General features: G+C 40.9%; 1 protein-coding gene across 1 annotated transcript in view; it reads right to left on the bottom strand.

Moving 5' to 3' along the window:
• Positions 1-1245: 1245 nt before the first annotated feature.
• Positions 1246-27592, bottom strand: part of LOC121876316 — a 105647-nt gene continuing 79300 nt past the window's right edge. Inside the window, exons 2-3 of the mRNA XM_042381371.1 lie at positions 24898-25182; positions 1246-1442 (exon numbers count right to left, since the gene is read on the bottom strand). Coding sequence (XP_042237305.1) covers positions 1393-1442; positions 24898-25182 — 335 coding nt within the window. The 3' untranslated portion in view covers positions 1246-1392. The remainder of the gene's footprint in view (positions 1443-24897; positions 25183-27592) is intronic.

Raw genomic sequence — 27592 nt, 5'->3', positions numbered from 1 at the left:
ACCACCCCTTCCCCTACACACACAGCACCACCACCCCCCTACACACACTACAGCACCACCACCCCTTCCCCTACACACACTACAGCATCACACCCCTTCCCCACACACACTACCAGCACCACCACCCTTCCCCCTGCACACACAGCAACACCACCCCTTCCCCCTACACACAGCACCACCACCCCTTCCCCCACACACTACAGCACCACCACCCCTTCCCCTACACACACTACAGCATCACCACCTTCCCCTACACACACTACAGCATCACCACCTTCCCCTACACACACTACAGCACCACCACCTTCCCCTACACACTACAGCACCACCACCCCTTCCCCTGCACACACTCACAGCATCACCACCCCTTCCCCTACACACACTACAGCACCACCACCTTCCCCTACACACACTACAGCATCACCACCCCTTCCCCTACACACACTACAGCACCACCACCCTTCCCCTACACACACTACAGCACCCCTCCCCACACCCCTCACACATCACCACCTTCCCTCACACTACAGCACCACCACCCATCCCCTACACACACTACAGCACCACCACCCCTTCCCCTACACACTACAGCATCACCACCTTCCCCTTCACACACTACAGCATCCCACCACCCCCCACACCACACCACCCCTTCCCCCACACACTACAGCACCACCACCCCTTCCCCACACACACACCTTCCCCCCCACACACTCACAGCATCACCACCCCTTCCCCCACACACATACAGCATCACCACCCTTCCCCCACTACAGCACACCACCACCCCTTCCCCTACACACACGGCACCACCACCCCTTCCCCTCACCACTACAGCACACCACCCCTTCCCCTACACACACTACAGCACCACCACCCCTTCCCCTACACACACTACAGCAACCCACCCTTCCCCTACACACACTACAGCACCACACCCCTTCCCCACACACACTACAGCATCACCACCTTCCCCCCCTACACACCCTCATCCACCCCTTCCCCTTCACACACTACAGCATCACCACCTTCCCTTCACACACAGCATCACCCCCCACCCACACAGCATCACCACCTTCCCCCTACACACACTACAGCACCACCCCTTCCCCTACACACTACAGCCACCACCCTTCACACACTACCATCACCCCCCTTCCCCTACACACACTACATCATCACCACCCTTCCCCTTCACACACACAGCATCACCCCATCCCCTACACACCTAGCACACAGATGACGCCGTGGTGGGCACGGCACTGTGAGGATCGCGTCGTGGGGCGTCCATGTGCCTCTGACTCATCATGACCACAATGCCGCCATCCTCAGCTGACCCACCACCACCCTCCTTCCTTCCTCCTCCTGACGCCCACGACACCCCTCTCTGGTTTAGGTTGTGGTGGCGGGGGCCACCTCCAAGGCCACGGCGGGGTCTCCATCTGTAGGGGGCACAAGAAGGAGAAGAGGAATGAGTGGGAAGGTCGTTTTCTTTTGGAGAGCTGTTGTTTTGAGTCCGTTATCTGTGGGTAGGGTTGATGTGGTGTTGGATGGTTTGTTTGGAGTGTATAGTGTGGCTGATGTGCGTTGAAGGAGGTTTCTGATGTAGGGAATTGTCTCAGTGCGCGGCGAAGAAGAAAATGATGGAGTCGGTTGTAGTTTAAGCTGGTTTCTGGAGCATTAGGGTGTACAGAGGTGTGTGTGTGGGGAGCAGTGTAAGGTGTTAGTGGTTGATGGGGGCTGCTTATAAGGTAGATCTCCCTCTATGGGGGCAGGCGGTAGAGTTTAGTTAAGACAGTCTTAAAATTAACTTGAATAAAATAAAAAGATAAACTTTTTCAACAAATCAAGTTTCGGCATCAAAATTAAATTAATGTACCTGAAAACAACAATATCCTGTGACTAGAAAAACTTAATGAACGACGCTTTAACAATAAATTAAAGTAGGTATATGAGCGCATCAATGAAAAACATTTAGTGAATCTCAAATATAAAGTTCACATCAGTCAGACTAGCTTGTGACGTCATTCGTCTCTACAAATAAGAAAAGTCTGCTTGTTGCAGACCACAAAAAATGCATATTAGAATAGCACAGGTGCATTTTATGACTTTGCAGTGTTGCAGACAAAAACACTCAACAAGGGAGTCTGGCAAAGACTTCTCTACCAACAAAAGGAGACTGAAAGGTCAAGGGAAGGAGAGAAAACCACGATATTTATTTTTCAATTGTGGCCGGGCTGGTGTTGAAGCCTGGCCTCACCTCCACCTGCTGCCGCTGCTGGTAGGGTACACGGCCCGGGAGGAGGAGTGAGAGGGACGGCAGTGAACGGAGGAATGAAATAGTGAGGGAGGTGACTGAAAGAGCATAAGAATGTACTGAATGTAAACAAACAGGAGAAGAGGTACGTGGTGAAAATTATAAAACTAGAGTAGAGACAGAAAAATAGATATAGTTTAACGTGTTACCTTCACAAAAGAAAAAGACAAACAAAATATATTTGACGTAAGGAACAAGAATATCAAAATTATCTGTTTGAAGTGTTTGAAGGTAAAGAAATAAAATGTGTAGCTTTGTTTAGTGTGGGTGACTACACGACCACAGGCACAGACACAGGAGAAAAATAAGACTAACTGCTATTTTGAGATAGATCCTCTGTAACCAAACACAACAGACATGTTGAAGAGCTAGATGGAATTGTTTTTCACGGTACCCTTTAGAAAAATCGTGTTTAGAGTCTGATGATAGATGTTTTGGGAAGTTAGACATCACCGTTTTGCTCTGAAATAAGTTACAACAAAATGACACCGACTAATTACATGTTACTGTAGTTCACCTGATTTTTGATAGAGACTACGAAGAATGTGATAGTACTGAAATAAAATAGTCTCTCCATTCACCACATGCTTCATCTTTGGACTGATAATAAATATACTGAATCAAACCATAATTCATAACAGTGAAATGCAGACTGCACTGGGACAAGGTTCATTATGCTCCCACACCCGCCATGAGCACCGCCACAGGTAGAGGGATCATGGTAACTGAAAATATAACACGATGCGATATTTTTATCTGATTTACACAGTGGAAGAAGATTGGTAGAAATAAATGCCTTTTAGGAAAAGCAGAAAAGGAACTTAAGTCAGTTCCCTCATATGGATTATTGGGGATTCGATTTACATCTGTGACTGATTGTACGTCAGGTGAGTCATGAATGCGAGGTAGCATGTGGTAGTCCCAGGAAGATGTGTTAAGGTAGATGTGGACAGTGTTAAGAGGTGACCAGTGAAGTCTTCCATCACAATTATTTCCGGTAGAGGCACCGATCAAGTGAAGTATTCGACTGTTTAAGGAAACTCAGTCGAGAAATGAAGTTGTTGGGGGTTTTTGAGAGTGATAGAGAAAGATTCAGATCCCAGTAATTTTCCTGTACACGGATCCTCAATATAAACTGAGTGCTGTCTTGAACTATGACTATCTGTGTCGTGATCCAAGATGGGTTTTTCTGAGGAATTTCGTCCACATAGATACTGGACTCTAACATGAGCCGTATTAAGACAAAATTGTGTTAGGAAAGATGTGGTGAAATTTTTTAAGTAGAAGATGTAGTATGCTGCCAGTAGAAGGGAAGTGAGGTATTGAAATTACTTTTATTTCAACTCTCGGTTGGAAGGCATTGGGCGCGTTGGTGTAAATGTTGTAAAACGTGATAATCACTAAATATAGTAATAGTGAAGAAGCACTTAATAGATAATAAAATAGTCTGAGATAATATTAAAAAAAAGTTTAACTTGTGCGACTCAGTCCCACATCTATCAAGGGAGATCTGCAGTAGAACCAGACTGAGAATTAACGAGGCCACTAGACGGTAACACCACAAGGCCACGTAACCCCTGACACCGGGTCAAGGAAGGATCTGGGTCACCTGGCTCTGTCGCCTCGTGTTTCAGGCATGGGTGAAGGTGTAGAGGTATCCAGGACAAAGCCTATATCTGGTGATGCACTTAACCAAGAATACCTCCACTATTATGCATCCATGGCCTCAACTTTCCTAATGAAGAAATTACATGTATGCATCAACTTTCATCGGGAATATGTTAGTTGGTTTTACAGCTCGGTTAGTTTGGTGCAGGAGCCGCCGACGAGGGGGTCATGATGGTGAGTGGGAGGCGGAGAATCGTGTATGATAGTCTGGAAAGTGAGAAGAGAGAGAGGTGTGGGAGGGAGGTTTTATTGTGTCCTAAATCTCTCTATTTCTCTTCTAACTTTCCCTTTTCTCTATTTCTCTTCCTTTTTTCCCATTTCTCTAGAGTCAGCCTTCATCTTTCTCTGCTTTATAATGACCTCAGTGTGTGTCTGTCAGGCAGTATATTATAACCACGACGGAAAATACAGACTGGGATAAAATTTCTCCTGTAAATTGAGACGAAGTGATCCATTTACCTGACCGTACCTAATCAGTGTTGCATGTCCTAATCAGTGTTGCATGTCCTAATCAGTGTTACCTGTCCTAATTAGTTACCTGACCCTAATCAGTGTTGCATGTCCCAATCAGTGTTACCTGTCCTAATCAGTGTTGCATGTCCCAATTAGTGTTACGTCAACCAATCAGTGTTGCTTGTCCCAATCAGTGTTACCTGTCTAATCAGTGTCAATTCTCCTATTCATCTCATTACATTACATCACTTTACATACGCCTTCGTTCAATATGCATAGACAAACGATATACATAAACATATAAATTAACCACAATATACCAACCATACAATATACATCAACCATACATACATCAACCATACAATATACATCAACCATACAATATACACCAACCATATAATATACATCAACCATACAATATACACCAACCATACAATACACCAACCATACAAACCATATAATATACATCAACCATATAATATACATCCAACCATATAATATACATCAACCATACAATATACACATACATTCCATCAACCACAATATACATCAACATACAATATACACCAACCATATAATATACATCAACCATACAATAAACACCAACCATACAATATACACCAACCATACAATATACATCAACCATATAATATACATCAACCATATAATATACATCAACCATACAATATACACCAACACAATATACATAACCTATAATATACATCAACCATACAATAAACACCAACCATACAATATACACCAACCATACAATATACATCAACCATATAATATACATCAACCATACAATATACACCAACCATACAATATACATCAACCATATAATATACATCAACCATACAATATACACCAACCATACAATATACACCAACCATACAATATACACCAACCATACAATATACACCAACCATACAATATACATCAACCATACAATATACATCAACCATATAATATACATCAATCATACAATATACATCAACCATACAATATACATCAACTATACAATATACACCAACCATACAATATACAACCAGACAATATACACCAACCATACAATATACACCAACCATACAATATACACCAACCATACAATATACACCAAGCATACAATATACACCAACCATACAATATACACCAACCATACAATATACACCAACCATATAATATACATCAAGCATACAATATACATTAACCATACAATATACATTAACCATACAATATACATCAACCATACATTATACACCAACAATACATTATACATCAACCATATAATATACATCAACCATACAATATACACCAACCAACATAATATACATCAACCATACAATAAACACCAACCATACAATATACAACCAAATCAATATACATCAACCATACAATATACACCAACCATATAATATACATCAACCATACAATAAACATCAACCATATAATATACATCAACCATACAATATACACCAACCATATAATATACATCAACCATACAATAAACACCAACCATACAATATACACCAACCAAATCAATATACATCAACCATACAATATACACCAACCATATAATATACATCAACCATACAATAAACACCAACCATACAATATACACCAACCATACAATATACATCAATCATATAATATACATCAACCATACAATATACATCAACCATACAATAAACACCAACCATACAATATACACCAACCATACAATATACATCAACCATATAATATACATCAACCATATAATATACACCAACCATATAATATACATCAATCATGCAATATACACCAACCATACAATATACACCAACCATACAATATACACCAACCATACAATATACACCAACCATACAATATACACCAACCATATAATATACATCAACCATATAATATACATCAACCATATAATATACATCAACCATACAATATACACCAACCATACAATATACATCAACCATACAATAAACACCAACCATATAATATACATCAATCATGCAATATACACCAACCATACAATATACACCAACCATACAATATACATCAACCATACAATATACATCAGCCATATAGTATACATCAATCATACAATATACATCAACCATACAATATATATTAACAATACAATATACATCAACCATACAATATACATCAACCATACAATATATATTAACGATACAATATACATCAACCATACAATATACATCAACTGTACAATATACACCAACCATACAATATACACCAACCATACAATATACAACAACCATACAATATACATCAACCATATAATATACATCAACCATACAATATACATCAACCATACAATATACATCAACCATACAATATACATCAACCATATAATATACATCAATCATACAATATACATCAACCATACAATATACATCAACCATACAATATACATCAACTATACAATATACAGCAACCATACAGTATACATCAACCATACAATATACATCAACCATATAATATACATCAATCATACAATATACAACAACCATACAATATACATCAACCATACAATATACATCATCCATACAATATACATCAACCATACAATATACAGTAACCATACAATATACATGAACCATACAATATACACTAACAATACAATATACATCAACCATATAATATACATCAAACATATAATATACATCAACCATACAATATCCACCAACCATACAATATACATCAACCATATAATATACATCAACCATACAATATACATAAACCATACAATATACACCAACCATACAATATACATCAACCATACAATATACATCAACCATATAATATACAATAACCATACAATATACATCAACCATACAATATACATCAACTATACAATATACACCAACCATACAATATACACCAACCAGACAATATACACCAACCATACAATATACACCAACCATACAATATACACCAACCATACAATATACACCAACCATACAATATACACCAACCATACAATATACACCAACCATACAATATACACCAACCATACAATATACACCAACCAGACAATATACACCAACCATACAATATACACCAACCATACAATATACACCAACCATACAATATACACCAACCATACAATATACACCAACCATACAATATACACCAACCATACAATATACACCAACCAGACAATAATAACATAAGAACATAAGAATGGAGGAAACTGCAGCGGGCCTATTGGCCCATACTGGGCAGTTCCGTTTACACCCAACCCCTATTGCTCATATGAGCATCCAACCTATGTTTGAAGCAATTCAGCGTATTCGAGTTAATGATGATATTTGGTAACTTGTTCCATTCATCCACTACTCTGTTTCCAAACCAGTGTTTACCTATTTCACGCCTAAATCTAAATTTGTTTAATTTAAAACCATTGTTACGAGTTCGCTCCTGGTTGGATAGTTTGAGTACCTTTGTAATGTCCCCTTTGTTTAGCCCTGCCTTCCACTTATACACCTCTATCAGGTCGCCCTCGCTCTACGTCTTCGAAGGGAGCAAATTAAGATGCTTTAACCTGTCTCTACTCGCGTTCAATGCCCGGGATTAAGGTCTTGTCATTCTCTCTGAATTCTTTCATGATTCGTATATTCATTCTGTAATACGGTGACCAGAACTGAACTGGCGTAATCCGTGTGTGGTCTGCTTATGATGCAAGATAGCAGTTTTAGGATGACCTCGCTAGTCTTGTAACTAAATACTCCTTTTGTGTATAACCCATACTTTATTAGCCTTGTTACGAGCAAAAACACATTGTTTACTTGGCTTAAGATTCCTACTTATCATTACTCCTAAATCTCTCTCACAGTCGGATTCCACAATGGCATCGTTGTTCATCTGATAACTGGTTTCCCTGTTTACATCTCCTATACTGAGTACTTTACATTTGTCCACATTGAATTTCATCTGCCATTTTTCCGACCATTCGAAAAATTTGTCTAGATCTTCCTGTAGTTTTGCGGAGTCCTCGTCAGATTTAATAACACGTCCTATTTTAGTGTCATCAGCAAATTTACTTATGTTGCTGTCTATGCCGATATCTATGTCGTTTATGTATATAATAAACAATAATGGTCCAAGTACTGAGCCTTGGGGAACTCCACTTGTGACGTTGCTCCAATGGGACTTAGTGCCGTTAATGCTCACTCGCTGTTTCCTGTCCTGTAACCACGCCCTAATCCATTTAAGGGTGTCACCTTTGATGCCATGAGCTTCTACCTTTCTAATTAGTCTTTCGTGGGGGACTCTGTCGAAGGCTTTACTAAAGTCGAGATATACCACATCATAATTGTGCCCCTCGTCCACCGATTCGAAAACTGATGAAAAGAATGTTAATAGATTAGTTAGGCAAGAACGTCCGCTTGTGAAGCCATGCTGGGAATCATTGATCAATCGGTGCTTCTCCAGGTGATTTCGAATAGAGTTTGAAATGATTGCTTCCAGTAATTTGCCTACTATTGATGTTAGACTGATTGGGCGGTAGTTAGAGGATAGTGATCTATCCCCCTTCTTGAAAATCGGTATTACATTCTCTATCCTCCAGGATTCTGGTACTAAACCTGTTTTTAAGGACATGTTAAACAACTTTGCTAAGGGCATACTAAGCTCTTCCTTACATTCCTTTAATACTCTGGCAAATATCTCATCGGGACCAGGTGACTTATTAGGCTTTAATTTGTCTATTTGCTTACTAACATCGTTACTAGTCACTACTATCTCACTTAATTTGCTTTCTTCACTATCTCTGAATAGAATCGGTGCCTCGGGTATCATGTTTACATTTTCGGTGGTGAAAACTGTTGAAAAATATTTATTCAAATTATTGCTCATTTCTCCATCGTTATCAGTGAGCTCGCCAGAGTCTGGCCGTATTGGTCCAATCTTTTCTCTTGTTTTAGTTTGATACATATGGTAGAATCCTTTGGGGTTTGTATTCGCCTCCCTTGCTATCCTTACCTCATTATTCCTCTTTGCTTTCCTTATCTCGGTTTTAACCCTACTCGCCAATACCCTATAATATTCCCGGAGGTGAGTTTCGCCACGATTTATCCTTCTACCTATAGCCTTCCTTTGGCCAATGATGTTCTTTAAATAATTATTTATCCATTTAGGGTCAATGTTGTCTGATCTGAGATTTTTGTATGGTATGTTCTGCCTTTGTGCATTAAGTAACTCACTATTTAAATTGTCGTGGACCTCGGCAATCTCAGATCTCGTTATCAGGTCGGTGTCATCTGTCAGGTTCAAGGCCAAGCGAGACACCCCCTCTCTCAGCTGCCTCTTTAAACTGTCAAAGTTTGCCCTTCTGAAATCTGGTACTTTAGTGGAATTTTCCTTTACGTCTGCCCTGAAAATCTAACTGGAATCGAATTTCTTTGTGATCGCTGTTTGCAAGTTCGTTCCCTACCTCGACATTGCTAATGAGGTTTTCTCTGTTCGACAGAACTAAATCCAGTATATTATTACGCCGGGTGGGTTCGGTTATATGTTGACTTAGGAAACAGTCCTGGATCGTCTCGAGAAAATCCTGTGATTCTGAGTTACCCGTATACACCAACCATACAATATACACCAACCATGCAATATACACCAACCATACAATATACACCAACCATACAATACACACCAACCATACAATATACACCAACCATACAATATACACCAACCATACAATATACATCAACCATACAATATACACCAACCATACAATATACATCAACCATACAATATACATCAACCATATAATATACATCAATCATACAATATACATCAACCATACAATATACATCAACTATACAATATACACCAACCATACAATATACACCAACCAATATACACCAACCATACAATATACACCAAGCATACAATATACACAAACTATACAATATACACCAACCACAATATACACCAACCATACAATATACACCAACCATGCAATATACACCAACCATACAATATACACCAACCATACAATATACACCAACCATAATATACACCAACCATACAATATACACCAAGCATACAATATACATCAACCATATAATATACATCAATCATACAATATACATCAACCATACAATATACATCAACCATATAATATACATCAATCATACAATATACATCAACCATACAATATACACCAACCATACAATATACACCAACCATACAATATACACCAACCATACAATATACACCAAGCATACAATATACATCAACTATATAATATATACCAACCTTACAATATTCACCAACCATACAATATACACCAACCTTACAATATACATCAACCATACAATATACATCAACCATACAATATACATTAACCATATAATATACACCAACCATACAATATACACCAACCATACAATATACACCATCCATACAATTTACATCCACCATACAATATACACCAACCTTACAATATACATCAAGCAGACAATATACATCAACCAGACAATATACAACAACCATACAATATACATCAACCAGACAATATACATTAACCGTACAATATACATTAACCATACAATATACATGAACCATACATTATACACCAACAATACAATATACATCAACCATACAATATACACCAACCATATAATATACATCAAGCATACACTATACATTAACCATACAATATACATTAATCATACAATATACATCAACCATACATTATACACCAACAATACAATATACATCAACCATACAATATACACCAACCATACATTATACACCAACCATACAATATACACCAACATACACTACACACGCTTAGCTGGTACAGTATTTCGAAAGTCATATGAAGTGGATTAAGGATTTGGCAGTCGGGCAAACAGGGAGGAGATGAGAAGACTGAGTGCGTTAATTTGCCGGGATCCTGGTAATTTAAAGAGGGTAATTGGTTCACCTGTTGGGAGTTACCGGGTACACCTTAGGGGACGTAATAAGGGATACTAAGGTGAGGTTATTGTAAGGCTGTAAAGTTTGTCCTTATAGGGTGTTAAAATGCCTCACTGTACGAGACTGAAGTAGGTCACTGTAAGATACCAAATTAGGACACTGTTAAGCTATTAAAATGGTCATCGTAGGACACACAAAAAATAGGTAATCCTAATGCACCGTAGGATACCGTAGGATATAAAACTAGATCACCGTAAGATCAGAAAGCAGGTCAGAGGAGGAAGGTAAAGTAGGCCATGAGGAATGTGTGAGGGATGAGTGGGTCCGTTCAGGCGAGACATCAAATATTAGTGTGTGTATCCTGGATGTCACACCTTGGACTGTTTGCACCCATCACCCTGAGTTCTAATTTTACGGATTGGTAACAATTCTAACCCGATGGTAATTTTCCTGCATGGCCTTGGTGTCGTCATCTTTTCTTCTCTCTTTGTGATTGTTTGATTGTCTGTCTGTGTTTCTCTCTGTTTCTTTCTTCATTTCTCTGGTTGTCTCTATCTCTCTTTCAAGTAAACTGGCAAGATGATGAGTACAGAGAAGAGCTGCTTTATCTCTCTCTCTCCTTCTCAATTTATCTATCCCTCTTTCTGTCTTATTTATCTATTAATTTATCTGTCTATTTATATATATTTAACTTTGTTTATTTCTGGGTTTTATAATTATTTCATCTGTCCTTTTGTGTGTTTCTAGGTATGTCAAATTCTCTCCATTAATTTTTTTTTTCGTTTTTCTTTTTTCATTGTCTCTCCTTTTATCGACACCGTTTGATGTTTAATGCCACGACTCTTCGATTAATGGTCTCAAACGCTTGACACAAATCTGTGATAAACGTGACACCTCTCGATACTGTCGCTGACCTTCGCCGCTTAATTGATACAACCTCGTCACTGTCCACGATACGGATCTTGACTTAATCGACACACGCATTCATTTTTATCTGGAGGAGACACGGCCTTCTGTTGTAGGTCAGATGGACCTTAGTTTTGATAGGACCCCAATCCTTAAAAGGCCCAAACTTGACCTTCAAGCTAACCGAGTCATTAGTATTGGGGCCCATTAAGACTGTAGATAATTAAGAATGGGGTTTACTATAAGCTGACTATCAGGACTGGGGCCTATTAGGACTGTAGCCCTTATAACCAGTCACAATAGGGTCTACTTTTGCACAGCTGATAAAAAGTTGTGTTAGAATTGTACATAAGAAATAACACAGACAGACACACTTACTCTTCCGTGTTGGCTGTAGCGTTCTTTCGTCCTGGGAGTCCTTAGCAGGCTCGGACGTTCCCCGAGAGTCAATAATGGCATCTGAGAGTCCATGGAGGCCCGATAGAGTCCATGGCATCCCTGAGAATCCGTGGTGGCCCCGGCAGTTCATATCGACCCCTGAGTCCCTGGCGACGGGGGGATTTCAGCAGACCCGTCCGGTAATATTTATAACCTCATGAAGTTTCTTTTATTTCTTTTATTTTATTTTATGTTTATGACACCGCGAGGCAAAAACTACTAAGCCGAGACAATCAATAGACGGCAAGGGGAAAATTAATACTTAATGTAATATTACAGAGGATGTCACAAGGCAAGATTTGCCACCAAGATGATTTGTAAGTAAAGGTACTATATAAAAAAAAAACATATTTAGACAAACGAAATTTATTCAGAAGCTTCAGTACAAATATGAAGTTCAGATGTAGTAACTTCCATGTTGCGAGAGTATGATTAACGTTGTGGTTTAACTAAATGCAACGCAGATTCTTTCTCTTCTGCATGAGTCCCATGAAGCAGATTTATTCACCTAGACGTTCACCGTGTAATTAGGTGAAAAATTGTGGCTTGGTATGTTTGGCGAGCATTTCCTCAGTAGGGTAGGAACCTCTTGTTTCTTTTAGTGATTATTTCCTCAGTGGGGAAGGGACCTCATGTGACGAGTATTTCCTCAGTGGGGAAGGGACCTCGTGTGACGATTATTTCCTCAGTGGGGAAGGGACCTCATGTGACGAGTATTTCCTCAGTAGGGAAGGGACCTCGTGTGACGAGTATTTCCTCAGTGGGGTAGAGACCTCATGTCATGAGTATTTCCTCAGTGGAGTAGGGACCTCGTGTCACGAGTATTTCCTCAGTGGGGTAGGGACCTCGTGTTACGAGTATTTCCTCAGTGGGGTAGGGACCTCGTGTTACGAGTATTTCCTCAGTGGAGTAGGGACCTCGTGTCACGAGTATTTCCTCAGTGGGGTAGGGACCTCGTGTCACGAGTATCATGCAACTTAACGGTACTACCCTCTCTAATGTTACCCATTTTCAGTCCTCGGCTCCCACCTGTCCACCACCGCGGACATCGATGAAAAGATTCAACATCGGATCAGATGTGCATCTCAAGCCTTTGGCAGACTCCGCACCCGTATCTTCAGCTGTAGGTAGCTGAAATTATCCACAAAGCTGCACGTGTATCGAGCACTGGTCCTCCTCACTCTGCTGTATGGCAGCGAGACATCGGTCACATACAGGAGGCACCCCAAGGCACTTGAAAACTTTCATCAATGTAGTCTACGTTCCATCCTCCGAGTTCGTTGGGAAGACAAGAAAGCAAATGCCAGTATTTTCGCTGACACCAACTGTAGGAGCATCCATGAACACCTATGTTGGACTGGCCATGGCCATGTTACCCGCATGGACGACAGTCGACTACCAAAGCAAATACTTTGCAGTCACCTAACAAATGATAAACGTAAAGCTGGCGGACAACGGAAAAGGTATAAGGATAGTCTTAAGATAAACCTGAAAAAGTGCCAAATCGACCCCCCTCACCTGGGAGATGATCACTCCACATCGTAACGCTTGGAGGAGCACCACACGAGGTGTCCGTACTTTCGAATTAGCCCGACTGCATAGCGAGGCAGACAAGCTCCAACGCCAGAAAGACGCTTCCGCCGCCCCTCCCGCACTAGATGTAGCCCTTCACACGAGCAACATCTGTGGACGACCCTGCCGGTCCTGTATCGGCCTCTCGAGACACCGCACAGCTCACCAACGAAGGTGACATCCTTAATATCTCATATCATTGTATCATAGCTGGATGATCGCCATACTCGATTCCGAGTGACAGCAAAGTAGTAGGGACCTCGTGTCACGAGTATAATTTTCCTCAGTGGGGTAGGGACCTATCGTAGCACTGAGGTTATGTGATTACCTTATGTCTCTTAACACGGAGAGTCGTGGGTTCAGTCACTGAACTCAGCCCTGACTCATCGTGAGGGCGACTATCGCTCTGTTATTTAATGTGTGTGTGTGTGTGTGTGTGTGTGTGTTATGTTTTGTATGTTTAACGACTAAATTTCTCAAGTTTTTCTCTGCGTTGAAGATTATTTTTATTAACCGTTTGTCTACATTGAAGAATATTCTTGTCAACATTTATCTCCGTTTCGTCAACCCAATACCCACCTTTCCTGACCTGACCGGTAATACTTTAGGTGACGTGAGGGATACTTAATACAGTACAGCCTCATGTAGTAACTTCTCAACCATCCTTATTAATTGGTTCTGCATTATATGGCAGATTGTTTAATGATGTTATAAAGTATAACATATTCTGTGATGTTCTTTTTTTTAGTGCGAATTATGAGATTGTTGGCAGTGTGATCTTTTAATACGAGTTATGGAAATGTTGGTAATGTGATCTTTTAATACGAGTTATGGAAATGTTGGCAATGTGATCTTTTAATACGAGTTATGGAAATGTTGGTAATGTGATCTTTTAATACGAGTTATGGAAATGTTGGTAATGTGAACTTTTAATACGAATTATGGAAAAGTTGGTAATGTGATCTTTTAATACGAATTATAGAAATGTTGGTAATGTGATCTTTTAATACGAATTATGGAAAAGTTGGTAATGTGATCTCTTAATACGAATTATGGAAAAGTTGGTAATGTGATCTTTTAATACGAATTATGGAAAAGTTGGTAATGTGATCTCTTAATACGAATTATGGAAATGTTGGCAATGGCGTTGTGTTTTTTTTTATAGTAATGTTTGGATAAAAGAGTGAAGAAAGTTTGTTTAGTTTTCTTTAGTGGAATTTGGTCGATGGATAGAAGATAGAGAAGAGAAGGGAGAGAAGAGGAGCGGGCGAGAGATAACAGAAGGGGGGGGGGAGGTAGGGAGGGAAGAAAAGGTGAAGAAGTGGAGAAGAGAGAGAAAAGAAGGAAGGGGGGGAGAAAGAGAAGGGAAGGAGGGAGATAGAGAGGGAAGAGAAGTGGGGGGAGGGAAGGAGGAGACTGGATGGAAATAACATCACCCGAAACGGTCCCTGGATCACCCGGGTGGATGATGGATAGGATATAACGACGAATAGAGGGGCTGCCAGTCTTAATCACAAGATCACCTTGGTGGATAGTGGATAGAGAAGGTTGACGGATAGAGGGGCTGACAGTCTTAACTTCTGACCTGACACCTGCTAGGGGCCGCGTCTCTGGACTCACTAATCTACTTTATTAAGTTTAATTTGAAGAAAAAAGAGTTACCAGAGTCTTCGAGATCCTTATAATTAGTTAGGTGGGAGGGAGGAGGAATGGGGGGAAAGAGGATGAAGAGATGGAAGGATGGAGGAGGAAGAGATGGAAGGATGAGGAGGAGGAAGAGAGGGAAGCTAAGAGGAGGGGTGACAGAAGGAGGAGGATGGGAGGAAGGGGAAGGGATATTTTGAGGGAGACGAGAGATGGAGAAGATTGGAGGAAGAGAAAGGGAAATGAGAGAGAGAGAGAGAGAGAGAGAGAGAGAGAGAGAGAGAGAGAGAGAGAGAGAGATAAACTCATGCCATTAACCTCTGGGTGAAGGAAAAGATGCATTTTACTTTTAATGAGAGAGAGTTGTAAGGAGGGGGATAGTGGGTGAGGGGAAGGGGGGAGGAGGAAATGGGGAGGAGAGGAGGTAAAGGCGAATACAGGGAAGGGGAGGAAATAATGGTGAGGGTAGGAGGTAGGGGGAAAGGTGAGGGCATTAGGTGGAATAGTGTTGGAGGGACAGAGGGGGAAGGCCAGTGGGGAGGGAAGAGGTAGGGTGGTGGAGGGTAGAGAAAGAAGAGCTGGGGGGAGGGAGGGAAAGAGGGAGGAGAAAAAGGGAGCAAACTTGAGGAAAGGAGTGCACCCTTAGACAAGACCCAGAAAGAGGGAAGGACCCTTGGATAAAATAGGGGTGAGAGTAATGACTAGAAGAAGAGAGGGGGGGGAGGAGAGGTAGGAAGAAAGAGAAAGGAGAGGAAGGGAACCTAGGGGTAACACGATGAGGTAAGTAGTGCGTTAACCTTTAGAGGAGGAGGAGGGAGGGGGAGGGGAGGGGAAGGGCTGGGGGGAGGGGAGGAGGGAGAGGGAAGGAGTCTGGGGAGGGGAGGAGGAGAGGAAGGAGTCTTGGGGAGGGGAGGGAGGGAGGAGGGAGAGGAAGGAGTCTGGGGAGGGGAGGAGGGGAGGGAAGGAGTCTGGAGGGAGGGAGGAGTCTGGGGGAGAGAGGAAGGAGTCTGGGAGAGGGGGAGGGGGGAGAGAGGAAGGAGTCTCTGGGGAGGGAGGAGGGAGAGGGAAGGAGTCTGGGGAGGGGAGGAGGGAGAGGGAAGGAGTCTGGGGGAGGGAGGAGGGAGAGGGAAGGAGTCTCTGGGGAGGGAGGAGGGAGAGGGAAGGAGTCTGGGAGGGAGAGGGAGAGGGGGAGTCTGGGAGGAGGGAGAGGGAAGGAGTCTGGGGAGGGGAGGGGAGAGGAAGGGAGAGGGAGGAGGGAGAGGGAAGGAGTCTGGGGAGGGGAGGAGGAGAGGGAAGGAGTGAGAGGAGAGGGAAGGAGTCTGGGGAGGGGAGAGGGAAAGGAGTCTGGGGAGGGTGGGTGGTGGTAAGGTAAAGACACCTCTGGACGTCCCGAGTGAATGAATAGCAGGACGCGAAACTGTAATTAGATTCTCTAAGACGCGACGCTGGAACCATTAGAAAGAAAAAATCACTTGAGGATTCACGCCGAAATCTTCCTCGCCCTTACACACGAAGAAATGGACGACTTAATAAAATTTTTCTTTGGAGGAGGTGAACTGAGGGAGAGATTTTATTTTATTTTTTTCAAGTAGAAGAAATGTCTTTTACTTCTTCAGCGAGTTTTCGTTAATGGGTCCTGGTTTTGGATCCGAGGTCTTGGATCCTGGGTCTTGGGACCAGGGTCTTGAGGTTTTGAGGTCTTGTGTTCTAGGTCCTGGGTCTTGGGGTCCATGGTCATTCCTGGGTCTTTAGTCCAAATTTCACGTCTCCAGCCAAAACCAGGCGCTTTACGTGACGCGAAAAGAACCTGAAATCAATTCCATTCCCATCTGAGACCAAATTAATTGAGTATGTAGCCACAAACGCGAAGCTATGTGTGTGTGTGTGTGTGTGTGTGTGTGTGTGTGTGTGTGTGTGTGTGTGTGTGTGTGTGTGTGTGTGTGTGTGTGTGTGATCATTTATCTATAGTGACTGATACATAAACACGATACCATATTATAACAACACAATACTCACGACAACGAGATCACCTGAATAAGGCGGTCAATGTTATCTGCACACACACACACACACACACACACACACACACACACACACACATATATATATATATATATATATATATATATATATATATATATATATATATATATATATATATATATATATATATATATATATATATATATATATATATATATATATATATATATATACAAGTAAATCACTGTAGGTGCGCGTGATCCAAGTATATGCTGATAACCACAAGGAAACAAGAAAACACGAAGTTCCCAAGCCTAATAACCCAGCAAGACCCATCATTAGCTCGGTTGGGTCAATCACTTATAAGTTATCTAAATGGTTAGTTTCTTTACTAAATCCCCTCGTTGGTAACAGTTCTAACTCTAATATTAAGAATAGTATGGATATGGTTGATAACCTCAATAACTTAAACATTAATTATGATTTTAAACTGATCAGTTTTGAAGTAACATCACTCTTTACAAAGGTCCCAGTTGATGATTTACTAGAGTTCCTCACAGATTCCCTGGAGAATATTTCATTGCCCGTCTCGAAAGATGATTTCATCGAACTCATCAAACTAGGTATTAAGGATTGTAAATTTGAATTCAATGGAGAATATTATGCTAAAAGATTTGGTATGGCAAGGGGTAATCCGCTCTCACCTGTATTAAGCAACTTATATATGGAATTCTTTGAAAAGAAACTATTAAGTAATATTTTACCACCTACAGCAGTCTGGTTTAGATATGCAGATGATGTAATATGTCTCTGGCCATGTAATGAGGACCTAAAAGCTTTTTTACCACAACTTCACAACTTAGCCCCCTCGATCAAATTCACTGTGGAATTAGAGCATGACTGCAAATTACCATTCCTAGACTGTCTGATCCACAGAATAGGTAACTCCTTTACGTTTAGTATTTATAGAAAACCTACTAATGTGTGTCCATACATTCATTATTATTCTGCCCGCCATAATAGAGTCAAACAGTCAGTATTTTCATCAATGTTTTTACCTGCTCTAAGAATATGCAGTCCGGAATTCATTGATGAGGAATATAAATATATCTATAATATTGGCTTGAACCTTAAGTACCCTAAGCGTTTTATAGACAAATGCCTTAACATTACTGAGAAATCTTTTTATAGAAATGATCCCAAGCCCACCCATGACAATAAGAATCTCTTAGTATTACCATTTGACAAAAATTTCTCTCAAATTCCTGTACAACTGAGAACCTGGAACGTTAATGTGACATTTAAAAACTCATGCACTGTAAAACAAATGTTAATTAAGAACTCCCCCAACAATGCAGGTGGCTGCATTTACAAGGTTCCTTGCAAGGAATATAATATGTTCTACTTAGGCCAGACGGGTAAAGATCTTATAACTAGACTTAAACAGCATAAATATAGTGTTAGGACAGGCCAGGAATCCAATGCTGTGTTCATTCACATGAGAGATAATTAGCATTGCATTGACTGGGATAATGCCTCCTCAATATTACCTTGTACGTATAAATTTGTGTAACATATTATCAGTTTTGTACTGACCATCACTAAGGTTTATATAATTTAATTCCCTAATCAAATTTGCTTCAACCAGAAGTGTTTTTGACACATGATTTATACACTTCTAAGCTGTTTTCCCAATCTATGGGATGATTATTGTTCCTGACACGAACGAACAGTGCACTGCTTTCAGATGCTGTTCTGATATTGTACTTGTGCTGTTTAATTCTGAGTTGTAATGCTTCCCCAGTCTGGAAATTATGTAGGACATAATGATGGTCAGTGCCAACTGATAATATGTTACAAAGATTTATTTGTCAGTGGCCCAAGGTAAAAAATGCTTTGAAAGCATTCGAGTTAGATGTAGGATAGATGATTAGTGGGTCCCATATTTTTGACCTAACTTAACATGACTACTTACGTCGCCCTTTCTTTTAAGCTCCTTTGTGTGTGGTGGTGTTGGTGTGGATGTCGTGTTTATGACCTGACCTCATGTTTAGTAAGGTCACCCTGTGTACTTAGCCTCTCTCGGTCCATGCAATTCAGTTGCCTCTGAAATGTCTTGAATAAAGACGAAAGATAAGGTGCTCCATTGTATCCCTCTTCCCTGTGTGATTTTATCAACATATATATATATATATATATATATATGTATATATATGGAGAGTGGTAGTAGCTCTCGACAGGAGCTGCCATGCACATGCCAACCGGCCTATTGCAGACTCCTTATTTTCTTATGTTCTTTCTTATATATATATATATATATATATATATATATATATATATATATATATATATATATATATATATATATATATATATATATATATATATGAGCAGTACGTATACTATTCACCATAGGGTCAGTGTCAAAGGTCAGGATAGGCTTGGTTGAATTAGGTTAGATTTCATCTCTGCGAAATTTGGCACTTCTTGACTCGACTATCGTCTGAATTTTTTTCTTAATTAAAAAAGAAAAAAATGAAAGTCGTGTGAATTAGACCATTAGTGCGAGTAATGACGTAAACCTGAATAAATAGAAAGGTTTTGGGTGTAAATTAAACCGCAACTCCGCCGTAATAGTTTTAACACTTTCAGGGTTCCAATAATGGAGTGAATTATCAACAGTATACCTTAAAAGTCTTCTATTCTTTTCCTTACTCTGATAATACAAAAGTTATCTGTTTTTTATCAGTTTTTCTTTTTATTTTATTTTAGAGTCGTATGCCTTAGGTTTATTTCCTTTTCAATGTTGTATTAGGATTTATGTGTTTAGTTTTTTCTCGACATGGATACATCTGTGTAAATGGAGGCTAAGGAACATTTCTTAATGGTGTGGAGTCAAATGAACCCCAGTCTTAATGAGCCCCAGTGTTATTGAACCCCAGTCTTAATGAACCCCAGTGTTATTGAACCCCAGTGTTATTGAACCCCAGCCTCAATGAACCCCAGTGTTATTGAACCCCAGTCCTAATGAACCCCAGTGTTATTGAACCCCAGTCTTAATGAGCCCCAGTGTTATTGAACCCCAGTCTTAATGAACCCCAGTGTTATTGAACCCCAGTCTTAATGAACCCCAGTGTTATTGAACCCCAGTCCTAATGAACCCCAGTGTTATTGAACCCCAGTCTTAATGAACCCCAGTGTTAGTCTTAATGAACCCCAGTGTTATTGAACCCCAGTCTTAATGAGCCCCAGTGTTATTGAACCCCAGTCCTAATGAACCCCAGTGTTATTAAACCCCAGTCTTAATGAACCCCAGTGTTATTGAACCCCAGTCCTAATGAACCCCAGTGTTATTGAACCCCAGTCTTAATGAACCCCAGTGTTATTAAACCCCAGTCTTAATGAACCCCAGTGTTATTTAATCCCAGTCTTAACGAACCCCAGTGTTATTGAACCCCAGTCTTAATGAACCCCAGTGTTATTAAACCCCAGTCTTAATGAACCCCAGTGTTATTGAACCCCAGTCTTAATGAACCCCAGTGTTATTAAACCCCAGTCTTAATGAACCCCAGTGTTATTTAATCCCAGTCTTAACAAACCCCAGTGTTATTGAACCCCATTGTTATTGAACCCCAGTCTTAATGAACACCAGTGTTATTGAACCCCAGTGTTATTGAACCCCAAGCCTAATGACCCTCAGTCCTAATGATCCCAGTGCTAATGAGTCCCACTTTGAATGATCCCCAGTTCTAATGCGTCGCAATCCAAGTGGTTGGGTTATGTTAAATAAGGTTAGGTTAGGTTAGTCTGGGCTGGGCTTGAGTGGGTTAGGTTAGGTTAGTTTAGGTTAAGATTGGGTTGGGCTGGGCTGGAGTGGGTTACGTTAGGTTAGGTTAGGTTAAGTTAGGTTGGGTTGGGCTGGAGTGGGTTAGGTTAGGTTAAGTTAGGTTGGGCTGGGCTGGGCTGGAGTGGGTTAGGTTAGGTTAGGGACCCATTTGACCTGCAACTTCCTATAGTCAGTCGCTTTGATTACGTTATCCGCTAAGAGCATTTCGTGTGTGAAAGAAATATATAGATGGAATTCGTAGTTCTAGATTCAACTTTTACGATAGAAATGAAGAAATAAAATGCAATGATTTCAGGATTAAATTGTTAATCATCTCTTTGTAAAAACTCGAGTTAATAGACAAAAAAATTAAGATTATTTGTTTAGTCTGTTATGGAGATAAACCTTTCGATTTTTTGTTAGACAATATGACACAACAGACGAAGGATTTTGACAACCCTACCGAGACAACAGGAGTCTTGGTGTTCATTTTGAAATTCATCCGTCGATCCCTCCTTAAAGATACTTTTTGGTATGAGTGTATATTGTACTACACAAGATGGTCGAAAAGTAATAAGAAATATAGTTTTTGTTTCCATGTTAGACCTTCAATGTTACATGCTGTACATTGTTCTCCATGGCTTAAATAATGGAAATGATATCTTCTTCCAACATTAATTTTGATTTTTGTCAATATTTATTACTAGCAGAATACGGTAAATCACTAAACTGTTAATTATTGTAGGTGCTCAGAGACTTTTCGTTCACTTTGTGTTACCTGTGTTACAATAGTCATCCAATATAGGTGTATCTGATACACCTTATATTGGATGACTATTGTAATTGGGAACCTGGATGTTAATCGATTTCCGGATCGTATTCCGGGGTAATGGTTAGCCAGTGCAATTGGCGAGTTGTCCGGTCTTCTCGGACTATTCCTTGACACTGGGTCATGCAACTCGTTAACTTAGGATTTGGTTGTTGTGTTGGCGACAGCTTCTGCACCTTAAACAAATTAACGCCTAGGTGGCCCTAGGGCCGGCCATCGTTGTTGCACGAGGGGCAACTATTATTATTATTATCATGAATGTATGCAGTATTTATCATATATCGCCTCGGAGAAAGTGTATTACTGTATGTTTTAAGTTTGGTTTTAAGTACATCACAGTACGTGGTATGTATCCCAGTATTTATTATGTATACTCGTACATGTAACATCAACAGCTGTGTCGCATTGTGTGTGTGTCACGGAAAAGCTTTCGCCAGTCCCAGTTTATCACACACACACACACACACACACACACACACACACACACACACACACACACACACCTTCGGGTACGGCGTGTTGATACCATGGCGCCTGGCGTAATGAGATGTGGGCGTGGTGAGGCCCAGCATGTGTAAATACCCGGTTGTTGGTGAGCGGGGGAGGAGGGGAGATGTATGGGGACAGGTAATGAAAAGAAATTGGAAGAGGGGGAAGGGAGAGAGAGGAGACTCTGTGTGTGTTTAGTGTGTGTGTGTGTGTGTGTGTGCTCGCCCTTAATGACTCAGCACCTTCAGCGTTACCTTCAACTCTTGCCCAACTCTCACTTACCAGAGTCCTCTCCCTCCCACTTAATCCGCTAACACAAAGTCAGTTATTTAGCGAAAAATAAGCCATTTTGATCAGTGATAGTATACAAGAGACTCACACGGAAGTAAAGGGTACACACTAATGAAGGATGTAATACTAGTGGTAAATATTTAACCAATGGTGGAGGAGGTCATGAAGTACCATATGAAAACTACAGTTGGGATTTAAATGACAGAACTGAAACATCATGAGAGTTGAGGATTATTATTATTAGTAGTAGTAGTAATAGTAATAATAGTATGGTAGTAGTTATACAATCATACTCTGAAACTAGATTACTGACATTCTTTAGCTCTAGTGGGCGTAGGACACACACACACACACACACACACACACACACACATTGTAGAATCCCATTAAATATAACCGTCTCTTCTTCTTATCCCTTTAGAAGCACTCGGGGGAACCATCTCCTTATTAGCTAAGTTTGGCGATGGTTGAACCGAAGTAGTGGCTGCACAAGGACCGGACACATGCGAATATGCAGAGACGAAGGCCAGAGACAGATTATGTTTATTATTACTGCTATTAATATTGTATTTTTTATATATATATAAACGTATTGTCAAAACGAAAGAAAAAATATCTCGCTGATCACTAAGTTGACAAAGAAATAAAAAGGGTAGGATAATTTAGCGCTCCAGTGAGCCAGGGCGATGTGTGGGAGGCGCTCATTCGGATCACATAGAGACGCCCGGCTGCCAGTAGATATGGCTGCCTCAACATCCCGAGCGCGATGGACGGGAAAAATATCCACCCACAGCTATAAATAACGTAGTCAACCTTTGTTAACGGCGAGTTAGAGTTAGAATCTCTTTTTCTACCATATTTATCTGAGTCGTTACCCGCCTGCTTTCCCCGCCTGGCGTCGAGGCCGGGCGAGACTTAAATGTACGATGATTAAAACTTTTGTTTATTATGTTGGCGGGATAATACGTTAGTGTGCACACGAATTTATTGTTTGTCAAACTATTGTGAATTATTCTTCATATTAACTCTAAACTGAGCTGAATTCCTCCTCAGACTTTTTTTAATAAATTGAAGTCTTTCTTCTTCATGAGTTTTAATTGTTCGGTGTGATATTCAGTTTAAAATAACCCAGCGGTAATCTCTGATCTTGTCCTGTTGAGAAAGTCACACAAACAAATGTGTAGGGGTCTGTTCAGTATTATTTATGTTTCTATTGTGATTGTTAAATACATTTCTTTTTAGCGTTCTTTCTAAAAGCTGCATTTACTAATGTGTTGTGCAAACTCAATCAAGGAAATGATTCCCTCTTGCCGCTCACCTACGCCAAATGGATAGGTAATATATATATATATATATATATATATATATATATATATATATATATATATATATATATATATATATATATATATATATATTTGTTATGACTGCTTCCTGTCTGTCTAGTCTGTTTCATACTAGTATATAGATAGATAGATAGATTCAGATAATATAGTTTTGCATTGGCAAACAAAGAGAGAGTTAGGTGGAACTTACGTGGAGTGAAGTGGACTTTGTTGGAGTTGTAGGTGGAGGCGGCGTGGGAGCATCTGAGGAAGGCGTAGTAGGTGGTGTGAGGGGTGAGGCGTGCCAGGCTGATGTGTTGATCCTTCATCTTCACCTCCGTCTGTAAGTGCATCGCCTCCTTCACCGGGCCATAGTGGAGCGAGCATGAGCTCATGGCCTGCCTGTGACCAGAGGACGTGACCCAACTCAGCACCGCCCCGTCACCTGTCACTTTAGTCACCGCGACCTTCAGTGACTCAGGCGCGGCCACAACACCTGCAGGAGAAGAGGATAATTGTCGTTAGTGGTGTCTTTTACTGCAAGATGGACGACATTCTTAACATATGTTTTAAGTCCTAACTTAAGTGTAGTTGAGGACGAGGTTGTCTTGAACTTTAACATTCTTAAAGAAATAAATTGTTAACGTTTATGGTGAATTAAATTAAAACCTCGACATTCTACTGTTAGCTTCACCACCGTGTAATTCATTACCCAGAGGAAGATAATATTGATTCACCTTCAACTTTCGTCCTCTAGTGAAGATGTGAGTGTGAAAACAAACTTAATATCTCCATTAGTACAAGTCAAACCAAACTCGAAAATTTATTACCCCCTTTTCTCTCCACCCCCACCTTCCAAGACCGTTCGGTTAGGTTCAGTTATTGTAGGGCTCGATATTCAGTCTATATATATATATATATATATATACACACACACTTGCGATCCCGTTCGTGAAGATGTTTTGACATTGACAATATTGTCAGGTTCGTGTAAGTTTTTCTAACATTGGCCACCTTGGAATTCGGAGACTGTGGGAGTCGATAAGTCCGTCCGTGGTAGTGCAATATCTTGTCTGCCTCACGTAATGAGACTGTAATTTATGCAAGTGTAGGCAAGAAAGGAACTTGGAGAGAGAGAGAGAGTGTGTGTCTGTCTGTCTGTGTGTGTGTGAGAGAAGGAGAGAGACCCACCCAACTAAGCCACAGGGTTGGTTGGCGTCGATATAAGAAGCCCTCGTGCGTCTCCAGTCACCTTAAAATGGCCATTATATAATAACTCGAGCGTAAAATTAATATCCTGGCAGGTCCAAATCCTTTCACGAGGCTGACGCCTGAAATAAAGGTCTATCTCTTATGATTTTTCTTAATGTTCGTGTGGGATTGGTCGAGGTAGCTTGTCAATCTCTCTCTCTCTCTCTCTCTCTCTCTCTCTCTCTCTCTCTCTCTCTCATCTATTTTCCAACCACCTCCGAGATGTCACTCCTAACTGGCAATTACCCAAACCGGATTTACCACGAGTGAGCTTCTAAACCACTTACAATCACAAGTAAACTGGCAGGTCGTGGGGTGTTGGTCGAGAGGGATGGTGGATTAACCCGTCCCCGAATGCTGAGATTAAACCTGGGGATTAATCTAGGCAACGACAGCAATTAAGGAGCCCCGGATTACAACAGCGGACACGGGATTTATGAGAATGCTTCCCTCTGACTCGGATTCATTACCTGGGTTCACTCTCTGGGGTGGATGGTTGTCGGATTCACGGGTACGGATTTATGGCTGAGGGTTTGTGTCCCAGGATTCGAGGTGTTTGATGAGTGTATCTGGATTTGTAAAATCTTTTTAACGGACCTAAATCCGTTGCAGTTAATTCGCGGTCTAGGATTATATGACCTCAGATTCACAGTCCTGTTTTTATTTATTTTCAGATTTGTAATTTTACTTTATAACCAATGAATCATAATATTATGTTCGTAGATTGATTCGTGGTCTCAGTAATTCGTGTCAAAAGATTTTCAACATCGGATCAGAGTCACGACCTCGAGTGAAACAAGAATGAAACAAGAGTCACTGAACCGGATTGTTGACCCCATAATCATTTTACAATAAGGCAACAGTAATGACACACAGAGCTATCAAAAGAGGACACCCCCCCCCCCTTGGTTATGGCTTATTACTACTGCACGGTGGTAACTCAGGTGGAAAATCATAAGAGTGGAATCATATTACACAGATGCGTCAGCTATTTCTATACAGCTATCACACACACACACACACAAAAGACAGGGCAGGTGGGATAAAATTTTGAAATACATACACGCACCCACTGAGAGAGAGAGAGAGAGAGAGAGAGAGAGAGAGAGAGAGAGAGCCAGCAGCCTCATCACCCGACAGACTGCGTGATGCTCCCAAGAACATGCCCTCCATTGGTTTAATCTTGCGTCTATTATCCTCAAATTATGTTAGGCGTCCTGAACACTACGGGGGACTGGGTGCCTGTGAGTGACGGGGAGGAGAGGAGGTGAGGAAAGAGGGATGGGACTAGTGAAGGACGAGAGGAGCGGATGAGGTGAGGTAAGAGAGGTTAGGGGAGGAAGAGGTGGTGAAGGAAATGGAAGGAAAGAATGAGGAGCGATGAGGGAGAAGGAATAGGGTTGTGCGAAAGGGGGAGAGGAGAGGGAAGGGGAAGAGTGAAGAAGAAAGGAAGGGAGGGGAGAAAGGGGAAGGGATAGGAGGAAGATAAGGGAGAGGAGAAGAGGGGAAGGTAATAGAAGGTGAGAGAAGGAAAGTGGAGGGGGTGTACTGGAGGTTTAACAAAGGAGAGGGCGAATAGAAAAAAAGAGAGGGAGTGGAAGATAGCGTGGTAGTGAGTGGGAGTGAGGGAGGGAGAGAGGGAGTTACTTACCTCT

Source organism: Homarus americanus, unplaced genomic scaffold (assembly GCF_018991925.1).
Source record: "Homarus americanus isolate GMGI-L3 unplaced genomic scaffold, GMGI_Hamer_2.0 scaffold34921, whole genome shotgun sequence".
NCBI classification, from domain to species: domain Eukaryota; kingdom Metazoa; phylum Arthropoda; class Malacostraca; order Decapoda; family Nephropidae; genus Homarus; species Homarus americanus.
This window is presented reverse-complemented; position numbering and strand designations above follow the sequence as displayed.